This window comes from Seriola dumerili, unplaced genomic scaffold, assembly GCF_002260705.1.
Source record: "Seriola dumerili isolate Sdu_G_001 unplaced genomic scaffold, Sdu_1.0 BDQW01000025.1, whole genome shotgun sequence".
In the NCBI taxonomy this organism is placed as follows: Eukaryota; Metazoa; Chordata; class Actinopteri; order Carangiformes; family Carangidae; genus Seriola; species Seriola dumerili.
Genome location: NW_019174280.1, coordinates 18,012,212 through 18,032,295, shown reverse-complemented (window position 1 = coordinate 18,032,295; position 20,084 = coordinate 18,012,212). Strand labels below are relative to the sequence as shown.

Genomic DNA, 20,084 nt, shown 5'->3' with positions numbered 1-20,084 from the left:
AATCTTCAAATACTGTGTTTCCTGGGATAAAGCAGATTTCTAGGAAACTTGAAGCCTTGTGAGATGCTCAACTATTTGGCACAAAAGGAAGTTCACAGCAATGATAAATCATATAAAGTGGAATAGAACGATACCATATAAACTAATAAGTAGAGATGCAATGAAGTTGATTCATTTTAATTGATTTTAAATGCAAGCAGACAAGATGTCAAATTCAAGTAAGTGTTTATTTAACTACATCAGAAAGAAGCATTTGCTATTTGCAAATTATTACAATACTGACCCCAGGTATCATTTACATTTTCTTTGTGAAGTTTGCAATCAAAGTTGAGAACCACTCCATTTCATTTCAGTCGAGTAAACAACTGGGTTTTCCCTTAGATTTCCCAAACAATTTCCAATGCAATTTTTCCAATACAACCTTATTTTTACATTAATAGTTTCATTTTCAGTTTCAGTAAGAAAAGCAACTTTCTCAAGATGAGTATGTTTTGATGGAAAAAGTACAAGGCAGCAATCGTCTTCCATTTAGGGTGGACTGAATGGAAAGAGACTTGGTCCCAGTTAGAGTCTGGATGTAATCGGCTGGGACAGTGATGTTGCTCCAATCTGACACGGAGAAAGACACAGAGATGTGGGAGGTGGAGTCGAGAGTCAGAGGGAGGAACGAGCTTGTTTGCAAGGACACTTTTTCAACTTGTATCCCTTTTTTCTCTTAGAGACCTCAGTGTTTACTCTTCTTCTTCTTCTTCTTTTTCCTCTTTCTTCTCTCCTCTCCCCTCTCCACCTTCACTCTTCTTCTTCTCTCACCTCGAATGTCCTCGGGCGTCAATATTTTGACAGCTGTCAGACCATCAAAAAAGAGCTGACAGGCCTGAGTTATTGGATACAAAGTGTGTTTGTTTGTGTGTGTGTGTGGGGGGGTGTGTGTGTGTCACATGGTATGAATGTTATATGGTGGTTCTGTGTGGTTCTGCAGTGACAGATTTTTTCCTTTTTTTTTGAATAATTGATGCTTGCTGTGCTCATTTCCTTCACTTTGCAGATACCTTATTTCATAATGACTTAGACCTTTTGACTTCTGCTCATTTTCACATGGTGACAGTTAAATTATATTAAAATAACAAATAGCCAAAAGAGCTAACTGATCACTTCACCTCTCCCTAAATAAAATGAAACAAATCCACACTTGTAAAATATGTCCTGTCATGAATAACTATTTATCTAACCTAAAATTAGCCTCTGTTTGTGAGATGTTTGGAAGGATTAACATTAGATGACTGAGTAGGAAATGATTTGGAAATAAGACTAGGAATCATCTGCAAGATTTCCATCTTTTGAATTGTGTCTCTCATGCAAAGGATTTGGAAACCAGGAGCATAAATAATAAGAAGTTGAGTCATGTTTTCTCTTTGCAAAAACAAGTGTTTGCAAGACATGACATCACTCTCTACAATGGCAAAAATAAGCTTGTAATGGTTTTACTCTGTGCTGTTTGACAGCAAATACAACATCCTATAAATTCTTGAGACGAGTGACTAAAAAGAAAAGATGCTGCAGGGACAAAAAAAAAAGGAGCAAAATTTAAACTTGATGTCTTCTATTCTCCTGTAAGTTCAATCTCATGTGACAGTAGACCAGGAGGAATCGCAGGGAAGAGATAACAGAGAAAACTAGGAGAATTTATGATGCCTTTATTTCATCCATCCTCTGCCTGCTGACAGAAGACAAGAAAAAAAAGCAAGACTTGGGAGACTGAAGCCCAGCGGTGAGTTGTGCTGTCTAATTCATCTCTCTCTCTCTCTCTCTCTCTCTCTCTCTCTCTCTCCTCTCTCTCTCTCCCTCCCCCTCTCCCTCTCCCTACAGCAGCCCCTAGACACTGAAGAGAGAGCGCAGGAGGACATAAAGGAGGAGGAAGAGAGAGTCTGACGCAGATAAAGAAGAGGGGATAACTCAACGCAGGAGGTAAAGACTCAAGGAGAGCGTGTAATGATGGCTGAGGCACCTCAGCAGCAGAAGCAGGAGAAGCAGCAGCAGGAGGAGGAGCAGGAGCAGAAGCAGGAGCAGGAGCAGCAGAGTCCTGTGGGGGCGGCAGAGCCCAACGAAGGGCCTGAAGAACCAAAGGAGAGCGTCCAGACGACCCCGGCCCGACCTCTGCTGTCCATGAGGTCCATGAGCAGCGTTGACCCAGACGACGACTCCCCCAACATGATTGTCTACAGAAAGGTAAGAGTGAAAATAAAGGTTGCGGCGCTGCTGAGAGTTCACAGTCTGAGCCAGCTGTGCCCTGTCAGTCTTTTCACTTTATTCTTTAAAACAGAAAGGAGCATTAGGAAGAAAACCTGATATGAGATAAGTATTTGAGTCCAAAATTTTACTTTCGAAGAGGTAAACTTGGCAGTTTTTATTTTTTTGTTCAGACTCAAGGGAGAAGCTTTGAATCCCAGCTGACAACTTTCAGAGCGCTGTAAAAGAAAATCTACCACAGCGAGCCACATACTGGGCTCAGGGCTGGGAGGAACATAACTCTCTCAGTGAGAAACAGAATGACAGATTTCAGCTTTAAATTTTTGATGATTTTGTAAAAATTTCTAGAAACATGTTTTCACTTTTCATGTTATTAAGTTAAAATTGAAGCTATAACATAAAGCGCTACAGGTTTAAGTGATGGGGTGAATTAAGTGCTTCAGCATACTGTGTGTTTTACCTGCTTCATTCAACACTGTGAAGTATAGTAATGTTTTGAGGATCCAGTGTTACATGGGTTCAGTTTATTATGAGGGTTTTAGGTATTACTGGTAGGAGGGAGGCCAGTTGTTAAAGTATGATTGTTTTCTATGTATAAAACAGCTACAGGAAATAATGTCTCAAAATCACTAACCCAGACAAAATGACTTTGTTGTGGCGTCCCTGTGGCTCTTCCTACAGAACACGTGAACCGTGTTTTCCATTTTGAGCTGTCGCGGTCATGTGTGTGTGTCTGTAAATCTGTTTGATTGCCTCATGGCACAAAACAGTAAAAGGAGCCGTGCGGGGTTGGAGAGTGCAAACTGAACCGAAGCTGAAAGACAGATTTCAAATCAAGACGTTTCTCCTGGTCATTCAATTCAGGGAGGGAGAAGGAGAGAAGTGACAAGCAGTGGGGGTTTATGAGTAAAGTGGGCTAAATGTTGAGAGAATAAACCATAGCTGTGTACAAGACACTACCTGAGCCACCTCTGGTCTCACAAAACATCTGGCTCATTAACTACTAGCAAGGAACAGAAATCTCAGGACACTGGAGCCACTTGTGACTTCCTTGTGCACAACTTAATTAATCAGATAAATTAGTGTTTAGAAGGACTTGCATAGCTATCCCGGTTTTGGTGTCCACCCTGCTGAAGTAAATCTCAGGTCTGAAGCTATTGTTTTGTGGCTGACCCTGACCTTTGACCTCATTGTGAAAGAAAAAAGAAGACTTTACTCTTTCTCCTACAGGAATCAATATATATCATCTGAAACTGAATAAAATACAAGGCCACAAAGGAGATCTATTTCCGAGGGCAATCTCCCTTCCTCTAAAATGATCTGGACCCAAGATGAATGCAGGGATGTGTGAATATAGTCATCATCCCCCTGCAGTGTTTCATCATGATAGATGAACTGTGAGGGAGAGACGGGGTTTGCATGGTGCCCTGATGTAATGCGAGTCTGGAAGCAGCAGGGAGGAGAGCGGTGATATTCCTGTTCTCAGTATATGTGGAAGGCACCGGGCCAAGAACACGGTTTTTCTGTCAGTATTGCTTAACAGCAGGTGGCAAGTCACTGCACATTTACTTATTTATCCTGATGGTAAAAACACCCATTTTGCAGAGGAAGAAGAGATGAGGCAGAGATTAAAAGACAGAAAGTTAAAGAAATATTTGGGAGAATTTGAGATCTTTTCCTGTGTCAGAGGGGTATAAGGTCTGTAACGGAAGAACTGAAATACCTTCTGTTTACTTTTGTCTAATGGGGAAATGCCCGAACAGTACACTCTGTAATTGGAGCTGAGAACTGCAATTCATACAGCCTGAATACACTATATCTACCCACAGTGGACAGGATTGATTCATTTGCATTTTATAACATGTTGTCAGAGTCAAAGTGAATTTTTATGAGCCCACTGGCAAGGAAATGCAACATAGTGGCAGCACTGCTAGTCAGCACAATGAGGACAGAGCAGCCTCAGGTGGAGCCTCCTGGTGGGATTTGTTCTTTTAACTAAAACTAAATCACAACGTTGCAGAGTTTCACCTTGAGCTATTAGCTTTTGCTTGACTCTGTTTTTGTCTCTTGCCTCATAGTCTGTCAAAGTTGGGAACCTAAAACTTTTGTCTGTGTCTGGAGAAAGCTGAATCAAAATCCCCAGATGAGAGTTTTGGTTGAAGGTGTTTTTCCGTTCATCCAAAAGGCTGCACTAGTTAAAATTACTGTGAGGTGACCACAACCAGCAGCAGTGGTAACTGGAGTAAATACTGGCTCTCTATTTCCCACAATAGTTAAAAAAGCCTTTCTGATTAATGCGATGTTGTACCACCCGCATGATCGAGATGAACCTTCAAAGACAAATTTGTCAAACACTACCAGCAGATACAAAATGAGTTGTTGACTACTGAGTAAGTTTTTGTGCAACTGTGACTCAGTGTGGTGTTATGATTGCTCAATGTGGCTGTTGTTTTCTTAACTTGAGAGAATTACAGTAGTGCAGCATCTTTCCAATGACCTTCCTTCCCAAATGCAAAACGAGTAACTCTTGTGCTGCTGATGTGTACCTGTACTATACCTGCAGTGGCTGTTGTGCTTTTCATGCATCTGATTCTCAAGCGGAGTCATGTGGGCTCTGTGAGGAAGAGTGGGGCGGCCATTTTTGAGAACTTACATAACTGATTTGTTATGGAACTACAGGGAAGAGACAGTTAGTGGTGTTAGTAGTAGCTAGTGTTTCAAAACTCACCAACCAATAGAACGACTATTTTTCTCTGTGGTGCCTCTGTTCCACCAGTTTGGCTTTTCTGAACTGGGCTGTTTGCATAAATAATGTTGGGAAAAATAAATCAAACTCATTCCCTTGTTTACAGGCTTTCATTTATTCCCCAAAGGTTTAACCAGCTTGCTATACATGGCTAGCCCCAACACTTATCATGACATGAACCGAAATCTAACCAGCTAATTTTATGTTTTGCTATTGCAATGTCAATGTTAACTCTTGTCTTTATCGCGTCTTCTCTTCTACTGAAATTAGCATGCTAACCAGCTAGCCCCGGCCTGTCTCGTCACTTTCCAATAGCGACTCACTTTAGCCTCCAATCTACGCTGAAGACGTAGCGCTGCTCAGAAGTATTATAACCTCTTGTCTTGTAAATGCAACGATGGTCGAAGCTCTTATCCAGCCACAATCACCACCACCCGCTCCTGGCAAGGAACTACGTTTAGGGGCAGAGAAGTCGGGGTTTAAATCTCTGAACAGGTCCTTGCAAAGATAGAATTGCAAGAACAGACACATATATACACATTGTAAAATGATGTTGTTACATCCTGTAGTTTTACAGAGCTGTGATTCAGGTAATTGGCTACATTTTCAGTTAAAATATGTTTGATGTTTTTACTGACCTGCATGAATACACAAAGACAACTGTAGCTGTAAGATGTGTTCTCTACTAAGACGTATAATTTTAGTTCATTGTTTAATCGATCTTGTCTTAATCTGATGAACTTGGTCTATCGATCTCTGTTATATGACTCACAGGGTCTAATATACACATCCACTGACCTTTGTCCAATGTTTTTTTTGTTTTTTTTTTGTCACTGGAGAGCGAGAATTTTTAATAGCGGCGTCAAGGAATTAAAGAGAAATGAATCCACCTAAAGCATGTCGTACCCTTGCTTTCAGTGGACAGCTTCCATTATCTATTAGCCCTGGCATTTCCACCTGACAAAGAAAGAAAGAAGTAAATATATGTGACTAGCAAACTCACCATAGTCATTGATAACTATATTAAACCAGGCTTTGAAAATCTTTATCTGTTGAAAGAGGCTGGAGGTGCTACAGGAATTGCAAGACGCCAAAAGCCTCTGTCGGCTTTGATAAATGACTTCCTGATGCAGGTTGTCTCTCTTACAGAGAGAGAAGAGGTAGAAAGAGAAAGAAGGCAGAAAGGTAAGTAGCGAGAGGAAGAATGGGGGGAAAAAAAGACAAAAAGGGAGACAGAAGAAGAAAGTGCAAGAGAGAGAAAATGAGAGAGTCGCTAGTGACTTAATTCAAAGTTTTTGATAAATTAGAGAATTTGAAAAATATGTTTCTAATATTTGCAAGCTGTTTTGTGCACGCCATATACTTAAGCTGAAAGGCAATTTGTCCCCATCAAAATGGGGGGAAAAGCAGGAGAGAAGTAAAACTAAAACCCAGATGAGTGATTTTGTGGTTGACATTAATCAGATCCATTCAGGAAAAGCTGCTTTTTCACAAAGCTATACGCACTCATTCGCACAACTCCGAAACATGACAACAAAACATGTTAAGGAGCGCTCACTGTGTTTCAAAAAGTAATTGTAATTACATTTTTTAATTGATTGACAGTCAGTTTATTCTTACATTGATGTAGCCGGAGAGAAGACTGCAGCTATTACACATCCAGAACTGATATATTGTATACTGATAGCTGTACACGTCTTAATTACCACCTGCCAACTGTAATGAAATGCCTATTTAAGTTTATATGATATAAACTAAAGCTATTACATAACTCTAATTTACATGAAATTATTAACCGAATCCCACTGTGATCTAGTGGTTAACAATGGAGACACATTTTAGTGGTTGTTCATACAAACCACACACACGTCTCCTGACAATCGTTACAGTGGCGTGTGTGTTGTGAACAGATGGTTTGTGCATTAAAACAACACTTGGTCGTACGCTGAGCCACAGATTCACAACATTTGCTGTTACACAAAAGGTTGCTTAGTTATGAAATACATATGCCCCGGAGTACGCTCTTATTAGTCGCCCTGGATGAGTCATCAATCATCCACAGGCACGAGGGGGGGAGGAAAATGCAAATCATGGTCCAGATTCACTGCTGACAAAGCTTTGGGACACAAAGTGTCAAGCTCCACTTGAAAATAATGGCGTTTTGAGAAGATTGCGAAGAACTCCTAATTTTACACCCGGACTTTTAGCTGATACAGGGTCAGTTTTTAGTGGTTGGAGGTTTAAATGGATGTGAAACTTGAGAGCTGATACTGGGTCAGTGGTTGAAGAGTAATTAGAATGAGAGGTGATGTCTCTCACCTACCAGCCAAAAAGATGGCGTATGACTTCTCCTCTCTCTCTTCTTCCGCTTTCCTTTTATTCATTTCGGTGACTATATATTTATGTCTGTTCTATTTTATGCTTTTCTATTCTATCCTATTCTAATGTATTCTTTTCTATCTTCTATTGTATTGTACTGTATTTTATATACGTTATTTTGTTCAGTTTTATTCTCATGCTGTTCTATCACATTCTAGACTAACTTATTCTATTCTGTTCTATTCTATTCTACACTGAGAGGGAAAGGATAAACTATGTGCAATGCATCTGCACAGACAAAACATACAGAGTACGTGTGTGTCAGACTGAATACTGTTTCCTCCTTTCCACTAGATTATATTTTCTATTGCCTGCATCCAACACACACACACACACACACACACACACACACACACACACACACACACACACACACACACACACACACACACAGAGGCAGAGGGTGATGTTAAGGTGAGAAGATTCAGTGCTGTTGACAAGAGTGGAGGGTGTTGACTCACCCTTTCACCAATCTGAATTCAAACCTGTCAGCCAGCATCTGCTCAGAAACTGCGTGTGTGTGTGTGTGTGTGTGTGTGTGTGTGTGTGTGTGTGTGTGTGTGTGTGTGTGTGTGTGTGTGTGTGTGAGAGAGAGAGGGAGTGTGTGAGATAAAAAGAGTGGAAAAATGAGTTGCAGAGTATTTGTGTATGCTGCTGTTCAGTTGTGTGTGTTTGTGCATGTTTGTACAGCCGTGTGTGTGTCTGTGTGTGTGTATTCCAGCATATTGCACATTTTTCATTATTCTCTGGTCTCCAGTCTGACAATAGCAGCTGTTGAACTGCAGACCTGTTTACTTAACAAGCTGTTTATACAGATACCTGTTCCCATATTCCTCTGAGCTGCTGGAACGTGCCCTGAAAGAGAGCGGCGAGGGTGAAAAGCCACAGCCAGGTGGCTGTTGGATGCTGGCCTTGCAGCAGCAGGGTGCTCTGCTGCGAAGACCTTAAAAGCAGTAAACTGACCTGCTCGGCAGAAATTTGACTCCATTGCTGTTTTTCGTATGTTTAGGTGCTACGATGAGCAATATGAGCCTGTCAGATGCCTTGAAAGGCAGGATTTATCTGCAACGTTCATACATTTAAGTAGCTCCACAAGTCCATATATCTAAACAACAAATTTAGGCATCTGAGTTTATGGTTTCATGTTTGAAGAGAAGTGGGGGTGTAACCACAGCATTGTTTATTTGAAGAAACAATGGTCATTCCACGTCAGTGACTTCATAACATATAACTGTAATGTGATATTTATGTACTATATATTATAGTATAGATATAGCTTTTCAGTAACAGTATTGTGAGGGATTATTTGAAATTCATTAATTACTTTACAATCCTAATCCCCCACTTTGTAATTTGGTGATTGGCTGCCTCACCCGGAGTTTGATGTAGGCTTGATATCAGTCTAGTGTCTCTGTGTTCAGTGGATGGACTGGTCCGGGACGTGGCTCAGGGACAGGAAGTGTGGTGAGGCTGTACAACTCATTAACAACTTGGGGAAATAACAACTCCTCGTAACTCCAAAGTGTTCACATTTATTGTGTTTCTTTGGTGGTTTGCTAACTTGAGCTACTGGTAAAGCTACATTCAGGAATCACCTGGTTCTGTTTAGTGTTGGAGGGGGTTTGTACCCTGAAGTGTCATTGTGAGAATGTGTTGAATGCACAATATGTTATGTGTACATGTGGAGGATCAGGAGCTGTTTAACAGCACTTTATTTTTAGTAATGTTGGGTAATTAGAGCCTATTTCATGGCAAAACCACTGAAACATCTGGACTTAGAGGGAGGAAGAATTTAGATGGACATTGTCCTGCCTGTCAACCATCAGTTTGATGAGTCTGGCTCTGCTCCTTTGAGCCTCTTGGCTGGTTTCAGTTCTCAGCATCTTGTTACTTTCCCCATCTGGAACGAAGCCACAGGCCAAAACATCTACAGTCGTTTCATTGATTTGGTCACTGGTTGGGCACAGCACACCACCTGCCTCCTCTGTTGCCTTCCTTCAAGGGATTAGTATTGGGCTAAAGTGTCCATCTTTATCACAATCTAGTACTGTAGACAGACTGCCATGGAATTTGCTTGTGTACATTTATACTCTCTGTCGGTTAACTCTGAACTTCAGTGACTCTCTGGCCTTCGGTAGCTCCACTGGTAAAGAAGATTACACCTTTTTCAGTACAGTTTCATTTGATTACCAGATGTATCCAATATCATAAAAAATCAGACAAATCAGTGTTTATTATTTGTCTCTAAAACTTGAAACTGAAAATGAAATCATCATGAAAATATCAGAAAAGAGTATGAGTTAATGTAGTGTTTTCTCCCCACTACAGGACATCAGATATCTAAATGGAGAAAATATTGATCTCATGTCAATCATTTGTCCATTACCTCCACAGCTAATGGCCAACACTTAGTCTATGTACTAAAAGTAATGGATTAGATCAATAAATTGAAAAAAACAACACAAATCTATTGATTCTAGTCTCATTTCTTAGTCTTAAAAATTTGTTTTCTCTTGCATCCTGAAAAATCTTGAGATAATCTAAACTAATTATTGAGATTTTGGGATCAAGATATATTAGTCTCTTGTTTCTTCTACAGATTTTGCCGTTTTTTTTATCTATTAAAATAAATATGTCCATTGCATCTTTACTTTCTCTTAAGATTCAAACTGCAGGGTCTGAGTTTTTTCCCCCACACTAGCAGTCTTTGATTGATTAGATAGAGAGATAGATAGATAGATAGATAGATAGATAGATAGATAGATAGATAGATAGATATAGATATTAAAAAAAAACACCTCCTTTGGCGGAGGTGTTGTATGGCCTGATGGCAGTGGGAACAAAGGATCTCCTGAACCTCTCTGTTCTGCAGCGCAGTGAGATGAGGCGTTTGCTGCACCTGTAGCTGCTTCATTGTCCTGCCAGAATGTTGTGTTGTGGAGAGGGAGGTTGGTGTTGTTTAAGACGGCCTCCATCTTACATTGCATGTGTCGCCTTTTTGACCAGCTTGTCCAGTCTCCTTGTGTTCATGTCGGACATGCTGCCACGCCAGCAGACTGCAGCATAAAAGAGTACACTGGCCATCACTGACTGATAAAACATGTGCAGCATTTCACTGCAGACGTCAAAGGACCTGAGCCTCCTGAGGAAAAAGAGCCGGCTGTGCCCCTTCAGGAAGAAGAGCCAGAGCAGGAGTATGAATTTTTTGTTGTTGTTTTGTTGGATGTTCAATTCACCCCAGCTGAGGCAGTGCGCTTGCTTATGTAGTTGTTTTTCATCTGCCAAATGTGCCGACCAAATGTCCAGGACACTTCAAAGTAGTCTTGAGGAAAAAAGGGGATCTTTTTTGCATTAATACACAATTTTTCCGGTATTTGCTCCTTCTCATGGGAGCTGCTCTGTCCTTTTAAGTCTCCGGGCTGACTTTGAAACGAAGAAGACCCTCACAGGCAGAAATGGATTTACACACATGTACAGAGGAATTTGAAGGTTCTCCTTTTCTTTAATTTTTTTTTTTTTTTTTTTTTATAGCAAAGAAATCTTCTGATGTGAAATACCAGCAAATCAGATGAACAATTTTCATAAATGAAATGATTTCTTGTGTGTCCAAACTCCTACTGAGGACCATCACAGTATGATTATAGAGAGGGGCTTTGATAGAGTGGGCTCTGCTGCAAGGAAAAAAAACAATTCATTATGATTTAGTGTTCCTATTTAAACTGATTTAATAACCGTATTGTTTATTGTTAAGATGAAATGCAGACTGTACAAGGTGATGACTTATTTTATGCCTCTGAGCTTTTGAGCCACGCTACAAACCATGAAATTCCAGTCATGCCTACTCACTGCAATCCAGTGCATATTTATTAGGCAATTTCACATGGCAAGGATATTCATTGGTGAGCAAGAGCATGAATCATAGCTCGCACCCAGCTTTCTGCTGAACTCTAATGGCATCAGTATCCAAGCAAATACTGCGGAGCGAGATTGTTACTTTGATCACGTACGAACGTCTTCATTCATTTTTAGCAGGCAACAGCTGAACAGGTTTTTAACCTTGCAGCTTCCTTTATTTCCTGCAGCAAAGAAGGAGGATTTCTTTTCCATTTAGCTCACTCAAGAATTTGTCTGTTGTGCAGGAGATTTTTCAGAATGAGGAAGAAGACAAAAAAAGATTGTTGAATCTTTCTAAAATGCAGAGATAACAGTGAGTGACAGGCAGTTAAATCTCACACTTTGACCACTTTAAAACGCAGTAGTGTCCTTCTATTCATAAACTGTAAAAAATCTGTTTTCTGACATGTTTGCATGTGTGTGTGCTCATGTATGCTTGTTTTTAGGTGTGTCTGCGTGCATGCATGCAGGTGTGTGTGTGCGCGTGTGTGTATGTGTGTGTGTGCTGCTTGTCACTTTGTGAATGACTAAGCACATCTAATCACAGTGCAGCCGCCTGCAGATATCTGGGCAGAGCTCACCACAACAGAGCAGGTAGAGAGCAGTGGGCTAATCAAATCAAGCTGATGGGGAGAGGCTAATTGGAGGAGTTTAAATTGCAGATTTTAAGATGACAGGATGATCGCTCTTAAGACACGTTTCTTTTTTCTTTTTTCTGCTGTTTTTCATTGAATTCCTGCTCTATTTTTTTTTTTTTCTTATGTGCTCCTTATACTTTTTTGGCATCTGTCGCAGCTTTTGCCACTGATGGGATTTAATTAAACTGTAGTTAAGCAGAAAATGTTCTGTCTCATCTATTCTTGAAAAATCAGACCTACTTTGCATTGTGCATTAAATTGAAATCCCTCTTTTCCTCTTGCTACTTAGAAGCCTGGAAACGGTGAGCAAACCTGGAAGTTGTCAAAAATGTAATGTGGCCTTGGTCACTGTGATGCTCCTTCAAATATTTAAAAGTGAATCTGGAGTTTTGGATCTCACTTGAAGAAATGACATCAGATCACATTTATGTCTAACAAATCCCCACTGTTTAATTCTTGGTAGCTCATTAGAAGTAATAGATCAGTTTAGGACAGAGGTCCGGCCGGTATCTGATGCTGGCAGTGAGAAAGTGGCAGCAGTCCTTCCCTAGGAGGGAGTATTCCCTGGGCCTGCAGAAATAATGACATCCTGAGTCCCCACTGAGTTCCTGTATCACTCAGTTCTAATCCAAACTAATCCTCCTGAGTGTACACTTACAGCTGCACTGATTCAATGCGGTATTTCTGATTTCTGAATGAGTAACTGGCACAAAGAGCGAACATTTGAATATTTGGCATGTTCTGCCAGATCTGAGGCACAGAACAGGAGGTTTCATGTTTAATCCTTGGTAAAACCAGGCTTAAAGCGACGGGAGTCAATCCTTTGTTGTTTGTCAGTGATTAAAGAGCTTGATTGGAGAATGAGTTGGATTATCTTTAACTTCTACTCATTGGTTTGAGTGCTGAGAACAAGCTGCTGCATGTCCGTTTATATCCAAATATCAAAGCACCAGAGCCACAAGAGAAACACGAACAACTTTCCAACCGGGTGCACTTGAATGAGTCTGATCTGAACCAGGTTCCTTGTAAGACCATTCACCTGTTTACTCCTATCTGACAGCAGAGAGCCGGACGGTTTCGTGGGTCTATTGAGGCATCAGTGTGTTTGTCATGCTCTGGTTGTGTCAGACAGCAGGTGTCAGAGGAACCCGCTTGGCCCTGCTTCTCTGTCAACACTTGTGTTCATGTGAATGCAAAGTGACTGCAACCGATCTGTAGGTGTGTTTGGGAGTTTGCAGGAGTGTGTGTATATGTGTGTGAATATACATTGTGTATGTGTGTGGCGGGTTTGGCAGCACATGAGTAAATTCCCTTGGCTTTTGGCTCTTTCTTTATAAACATCTCCAGATTTATCTTGTGGCCCTTTGGTTGGACCCCTAGAATCAACTGGACGTAAATACCTAACTGTATAGAAAATAGTTAAAACTAGCTCTAGCTTACACAGCTACAACAGTAATGATACGCATCAACAATCTAATAATGTAATTTATAATATATCATTCACAAGGGCCGTTTCTCTGCAGTATGAGTAGTTTTACTGTGATACTTTAAGGACATTTTGCTGATAATACTTCTGCACCTCGAGCAGGATTTTGAATGCAGGACTTAGTTTTAATGACAAATTTTACAGCTTACATATGATGATGAGCACTTCTCCCAGCACCACAGAAAACACAAGGCCTATGACACAATGTTTTCACAATGTGACAGTAGGCAAAAAAAAATTGGATTCAAACATATTGAAAACACCAGTGAAGCGATATCAAAGAATATTATTATTCCTGTTTCACAGGAAAATGTCATCACAGCATTACTTTGATGTTATATTTACACAGGTTTCAATTTTTTATTTCTATTATTATTATTTTCCCAAAGGAAATTTGGTTTGCAGCCAGGGATTAATCACAAAGATCACAACAACGCAGCAATGACAACAAACAATGTGGATACATTGTGTGAATCTGTGATACATAAAAATACACACTTATTAAAGACACAAAACTATAGACAAGTCCAAATATAGTTAGTCAGTGTTCGACATTCATTGAGCACGATTGTAGCCTCTTCTGTGTAGGTGCAGTCTGTGTGTGTGTGTGTGTGTGTGTGTTTGTTTGTGTGTGTGTGTGTGCACGTGCGTGCGTGCGTGTGTGCACGTGTGCGTGTCTATGTGTGATTGTGTTCACTGTATGTGAGAGAGATTTATGATGCAGATGGTGATTCACAGCAAATAATGAGTACGGACAACAAAACTCGATAAGCGAGCAGTTTGTTGTTTATCTGGGTTTTTGTAGCTCTATAATTCTTTGTTGTTCACACAGTGGTCCTGTCCCGAGAGTAAATTGTTTAATCCCTAATTAATCTCACAGATATTCATGGTGTAATAGGATTAACATATTGTATTGTTAGGGGAACAATGACGCAGGCGTTTTCTGGGCTGTAATGAGACGTAGCACAACCTTCTCTCGCCTGTCAAATTTTGGCAGAAATTACAAAGGACTGCACATCAAAGGAGTACAACTACACAAAGAAAATTTGCGCTCCGACATGTGTACACACACACACACACACACACACACACACACACACACACACACACACACATTCATACACTCACGTGCTCCCCACATTCAGACGCAATTATGAAGAGAAAGGGAGTGTGAGAAAGAGAAACGGCAGAGTTCTACAAAGTGGAAGTGAATACGTTCAGAAAGGTGTTAATACTTGGTTAGACGGTCGAGCTCAACTGTGAATAAATACACCTGCAGCCTTTATTGTGCTAATGCACCGTGGAGCTGCCTCGGCCCAATTTGGTGACACCATTGTTCATTGGTAGCAGCCAACCAAGCGGGCAGAGCTAAAATAATGAGGCAGCGCAGTCTGTTCAAAGCACATCTCTATTAACGTCCTCCAGCTGGGACGGGACGGTCCCGACTACAGAGGTATCAAAAATATTTAACATTTCAAATATGATAAAGGTGCTGCATGCAGGATCTGAACATCTGTAAATCATCTCCACATTCATTATTATGAGCAAACAAAACTATAGGTGAAAAGATGAACCTTTTTTAATCTGTTTTTACGAATGCAGATTCAAGTGTTAAATCTTTCGGATTCATTTATCGCACATGAACAGGAGAGTAAAATTACATTACCAGGCTGCACAGTTATGACAAGTTCCCCTGAGTCTGCTCCTCTCTCTGGGCCGTTTGTCGTATCGCTCGGCATTGTGCTGCATGGCCCTGAAGTTTCAGCCCACGTCCGTCCCCTGGTCCGGCTCCCCAAACTGATAATCGATCATTATATCATAGAATTGTAATAGACCGACGGTTCACTAGTTTTAAATGTATGCTCGGCTCTGTGATCTGTGCTGTGCAGCCAATTTAATATTCTGTGGTGCATCAGTGATGCATGTAACATTTATTGTTAATTTGTGCACATTTATTGCACAGGTTTAAGAGTGGTATCAATCTACTCATCCAATAAGAAAACATCTCCTAAAATGTTGTACCGTTCCTTTAAATCAGCTTTGCAACATCAAAACTGTCTCTCCGCCCCAAGGGGACAGATGGAGAATCTTCCCACAGCTTCTTCTGTGTGTCAACCAGAGGCTGTTTTGAATTTCAGAATCAAAGTATGTTTGGGAACCACACCAGTTACTAGATGCAACTCACGCTCAGTGCTGAAGCGAATGTTGTGTGGATTCTGGCCAGCGTTGGGGGAAGTGGATGGGAGATGAGGCTTTACTCGAGTGTGTGTGTGTGTGTGTGTGTGTGTGTGTGTGTGTGTGTGTGTGTGTGAGTGAGAGAGGGAGCTTGGGGACGTCAAGGAACCAAGGTAGCAGAGGTTGAAGCGCCAAGTGGCAGGTTATGATTAATGAATGTGAACTTTTGTCAGGCACGCTCCCCATGTAGCCACGGGTCCATTAGAGAACTTGGATGGACACACACAAACACACACACACACACACATAAGAAAGGGAAAAGATAACCAACACCTAACTGATGGATGATATGGAAGTAGGACCACACATCGTTTTTCCATTAACGTCTTTTCTCATTCTGCTCCGTCTCTTATTCTGCCTGCGCCAATCAGTCTTAATCTGCACGCTTCTCTTCTCCTCTGTTTTCACCGGGACCAGTTCTCGTTTGCTTTCCATCTCCTACCCTCTCTCCAAGCTTTATTTCTACATTTTCTGTTTCCTGAGAGTGCGTGTGTGCAGCCACAGACTCTTCTGACTCGCTTCTTTTTATTGACATGACACCCAGATGGCTCGTGCATTAATCAAAGCTTAAGGGTGACATGAATAACAATCACCGGAGAACCATATTGATCTAAGGAGAGCAGATCAGATTCCTGCAGTGTTGGTCTCCATTTAGTATTGTTAGCCCTTTGCCTCACAGGGGCCACATGCATGCATGCTAACCCAGCATTTTATTGCATTCATAAATCATTACAGCACAAATCTTTCAGCCTTATTATCACCATGAAACACAAAAACACAGGCATAAAAAAGACAAACGTAAAAGACCACTGCATGCCCTGCCCTATTGTGTTTTTACACTGTGAACCAGCAAGGTGGATTATGCAGGAAATGTGCTGCATATGTTTACGGCACAAAAGAAAATGTATTCATTGTGAGCCTCTCAAGGGACTGCATGATGAACAAGGTAAACAGAGCAAGTGGCCAGAAAAAATAAATAAAGAAATAAATAATTGTACGGCAAATGTGTAATTTCAGAGGAAGATTTGTTTATATTCTACTGATTTAAATAACCTATATTTTATGAAATGTAATTGGCGTCTGGATGACAATACGGTTTACGATGTAATGCAATGCAAAACAACTTTATTATCCACTAAGGTGGAAATATTACCACATTCACAGAATAGAATAGAAATATTGAATATAATTATTGATGCATTCTTCTGTATGTTATGTTGAAGCTGTTATTGGTTGGGCTAATTTGAACTACTCTATATACTGCTGGTTATCCTAATCCAACATAATAATCCTAATCTAATAACACATCATAATTCATATTTTGATTATATTTTGTGTTTATAATCTGAATCTGCAAAATATACTAGTAACTAAAGTGGTAAAATAAATGTAAATAAAAAGTATAATATTTGCCTATAGTGAACTATGAAGTACCACAAAACTGTACTGAAGTACTGTACTCGAGTAAATGTACTCAGTTACTTTCCACCACCGTTTGTTGTTGCTTTCACTTGAACCACAACAGAAAAAAAGTATTTGACTTTATTGTTATAAAGAGACATTTTTGTGGTTGTGTGAGATTTGATCTAAACTACAGCATGAGAATATTAACTTTATATTAGTTTATATTGTAGGGTGAAAACTAATTACATAGGTGACAGTGAGCATTTTGCAGATATGACCAGTTCCTACAAAAAAAAGTTGTATTAAAATTGGTTCCGAATCAGTGGTAAACAAATATCATTTCTTGAAGAGTTGCTCTGTCAGTTTTTTCACCTCATGTTTGTCTTTCCCTTCCCAGCCTGTTTCACTTTTACTGCCCCGTCCTCTCACTTTCTTTCTCTCTCTTTCCCCCCCTCTCTCTCCATCTATCCCTTATTGCATGGTTTTGTGTCTGTGTTGTCAGAGAATAATACCTCAGTAAATGAGAAGTACGCCAGACTGTGTCTCAGCTCCACTGGGAACTGAGCCGAGGGAAACTCAGCAGCTCGGTGGAGTTATTGGGGTTAAAACAAGTCTGTAGCCTCATTTGAAGTTTGACCAGTCTAGATAAGGACGTCCGATACCCATGTGGGTGCAAGGACCATTTGTGAATGAGTTATGGCCTGATTAGCTTAGCGCTAGTGAATGAAGGGTTAGAGGGGACGGATCTGTGAATGAACTTTGTTCCCTCATGATTTAATCCTGCTCTGAGCACTCGCATCTAATGGTAATGGCATGGTTCTACTCTGACTGATGCTCCCTGCTGCGGGAAAACAGAATATCCTCATAAAATAACAAGCCGGGAGAATTGCAAGTAATCCCCCACAATGCGAATCAGTTTAGAAATAAAGACCCCCCAGGATGCATAAAAAGAGAGCAGAATCAGAGCAGGTGGAGGTTGTGGAGCTTCTTTCCAGCAGCAGCAGAAGCAGAAAAACAGCATCAGCAATCCAGAGTGAATGTGAGTGGGAAGGCCTGTAGAGAGGCCAGGACACAGAGCGATGTGGTGGGCTATAGCTGCCGGTCAACACAGTGTGATAACGCTTGAATATTCCATTCACCTCAGTTTAAATGAGTGTGAAGAATATGGAAACAGTGTCTGTCTCTTTGTTTGAAACCGCAGTGTGTAAAGTAAACAGCAAACTCTGACTGGCTGCTGAGGTCACCATGACTTTGTGACGAAAAAAATCAATTATGAAGAAGGAGGTTTATAGGACATAGACCAAAAGAGAAGCTGCGTGGTTTGTGGTAGCCAGTCATAAAGTATTAAAAGTATCTTAATGTTGGGGAGCTCTTGCTTCTGTAGCGTGACCTCAAAGTCTGCTGCTCCTGTGTTAACTGCAGGGACCAACGTGACCAATGAAACTTTGATGTGTTAGCTTAGTCTTGTGATTCTCAAATATTTTTTTGGGGCTGTGACCTTTTTAAAGTCAAGCAATGCCCACTTGTGACCCACTGGGAGGTCCCGTCTGTTAGGCTGGCAGGCGGTTAGTTACTCAAAGGCAGCGTGACCAGCTTTCACTCATTACAAGGAGCTAGTCGCTCTGTGAGGCAGGTGAAGCAGGTTTAACTGCAGATTTTACAGACTGTCAAACTTAGCCCACACCGTGCTGAGATTAGTGTCCGATCACATGTCTAAGATATAAAATATACAAGTATCACCCATGTTCTTCTTAAATCACGTTAAGTTGCAGTCTATAACTGGCTCTTATCAACAGTTTTAATTGAAGGCCAATATTGATCTGATTGGGTAACTGCGAGCGATGTTACACCCTCCAAAATATTTAGTGTTTAATCTCATGTGCAGTGGATCAGGTGAAGCTTTTTATACATGCTCAACTGTCTCTATTTGTTTCTCCACCTAACAGTTGTACACACACACACACACATACACAGACACACACACACACACACACACACAAACACACACACTCACTGTACCAGCTGCCACACTCCTCTTTCCTCACGCTCTGTTGGTAGATAAACACATTGGCAGAGACTGACGCCAACCCTCTCTCGCTCTGCGACAGACGGTTATAATATGTTTAATGGCTTTCATTTCACTTTGTTCCCCTCAGCTGAATTGTAATGCTGACCTTCCAGCAGGAGCTCAAGTTGAGTGAAATTGTGTGCTGTACCTGAGGTTTTTATGATTGACAGAGAGGAACAGCAGCTTTTAGCCACACATATACTGTAGAAGAGACACAAAGGAAGAAAAATCACTTTATGCTTTACATCCCATAATTCAATAGGGATTTCAGTCCTCATCATTTCACACCTGACAATATGCGCATTAAAGAAAACACATTAAAATCTCACATTTATTTTTGCTTGTCTGAGACACTTTATTAGATAAGCCGTCCACTGGTTCTACATTCGTGATTATCTGAACGGTTCATTTGTCATAACAGCGTTCGAATGTGAGCTGTCACATGTGCTTCCACGGTTTAATGTAGTTCTGTTATTTTATTAGTGCAGTGATGTGACAGCGCAGAAAATAACTTCTTTCAGAATAGGGGTGCTTTGTAATAAAACTTTAATTAAGAAAAAAAAATCATAACAGAAGAAAAGCTATAACCTCTGAGAATTAAATGCACCAACTTATGTAGAAAAAATACAGTTAAAAGCAAAGTTTAACGCACTTCAGTTTCATGTCTTAGTCAAAAGCTTGAGAGATTCCCTGCATAAATCTATGATTTGCTGATTAGCATTAAATGCGATTTTTAAACTAACCCAACCCATATTAGCATTCGTTGTATACAGCTGCAGGATCTTATCAAACCCCATACCATAAGTTATCACATCCCTTCTGCACATTGGATTTTATTGCCTTACTATAGCTTTGGCATTGCTTTGTTGATTCAAACACTGAGGAGAGAATGAGGAGACAGTCCTCCTGCTGTAAGATGTGTCTCTGTTGGTGATGAATACATTCAGACGTGTGCACCTGGATACTATTTGTGCAGAGGGTTCTCTC

The 20,084-nt window shown here is 40.6% G+C and overlaps 1 protein-coding gene across 1 annotated transcript in view; it reads left to right on the top strand.

Annotated features, from left to right (window-relative positions):
* Positions 1 to 2,172: 2,172 nt before the first annotated feature.
* Positions 2,173 to 20,084, top strand: part of LOC111237046 (regulator of G-protein signaling 6-like) — a 75,824-nt gene continuing 57,912 nt past the window's right edge. The window contains exon 1 of the mRNA XM_022766006.1: positions 2,173 to 2,226. Within this exon, the coding sequence (XP_022621727.1) occupies positions 2,173 to 2,226 (54 nt within the window). The remainder of the gene's footprint in view (positions 2,227 to 20,084) is intronic.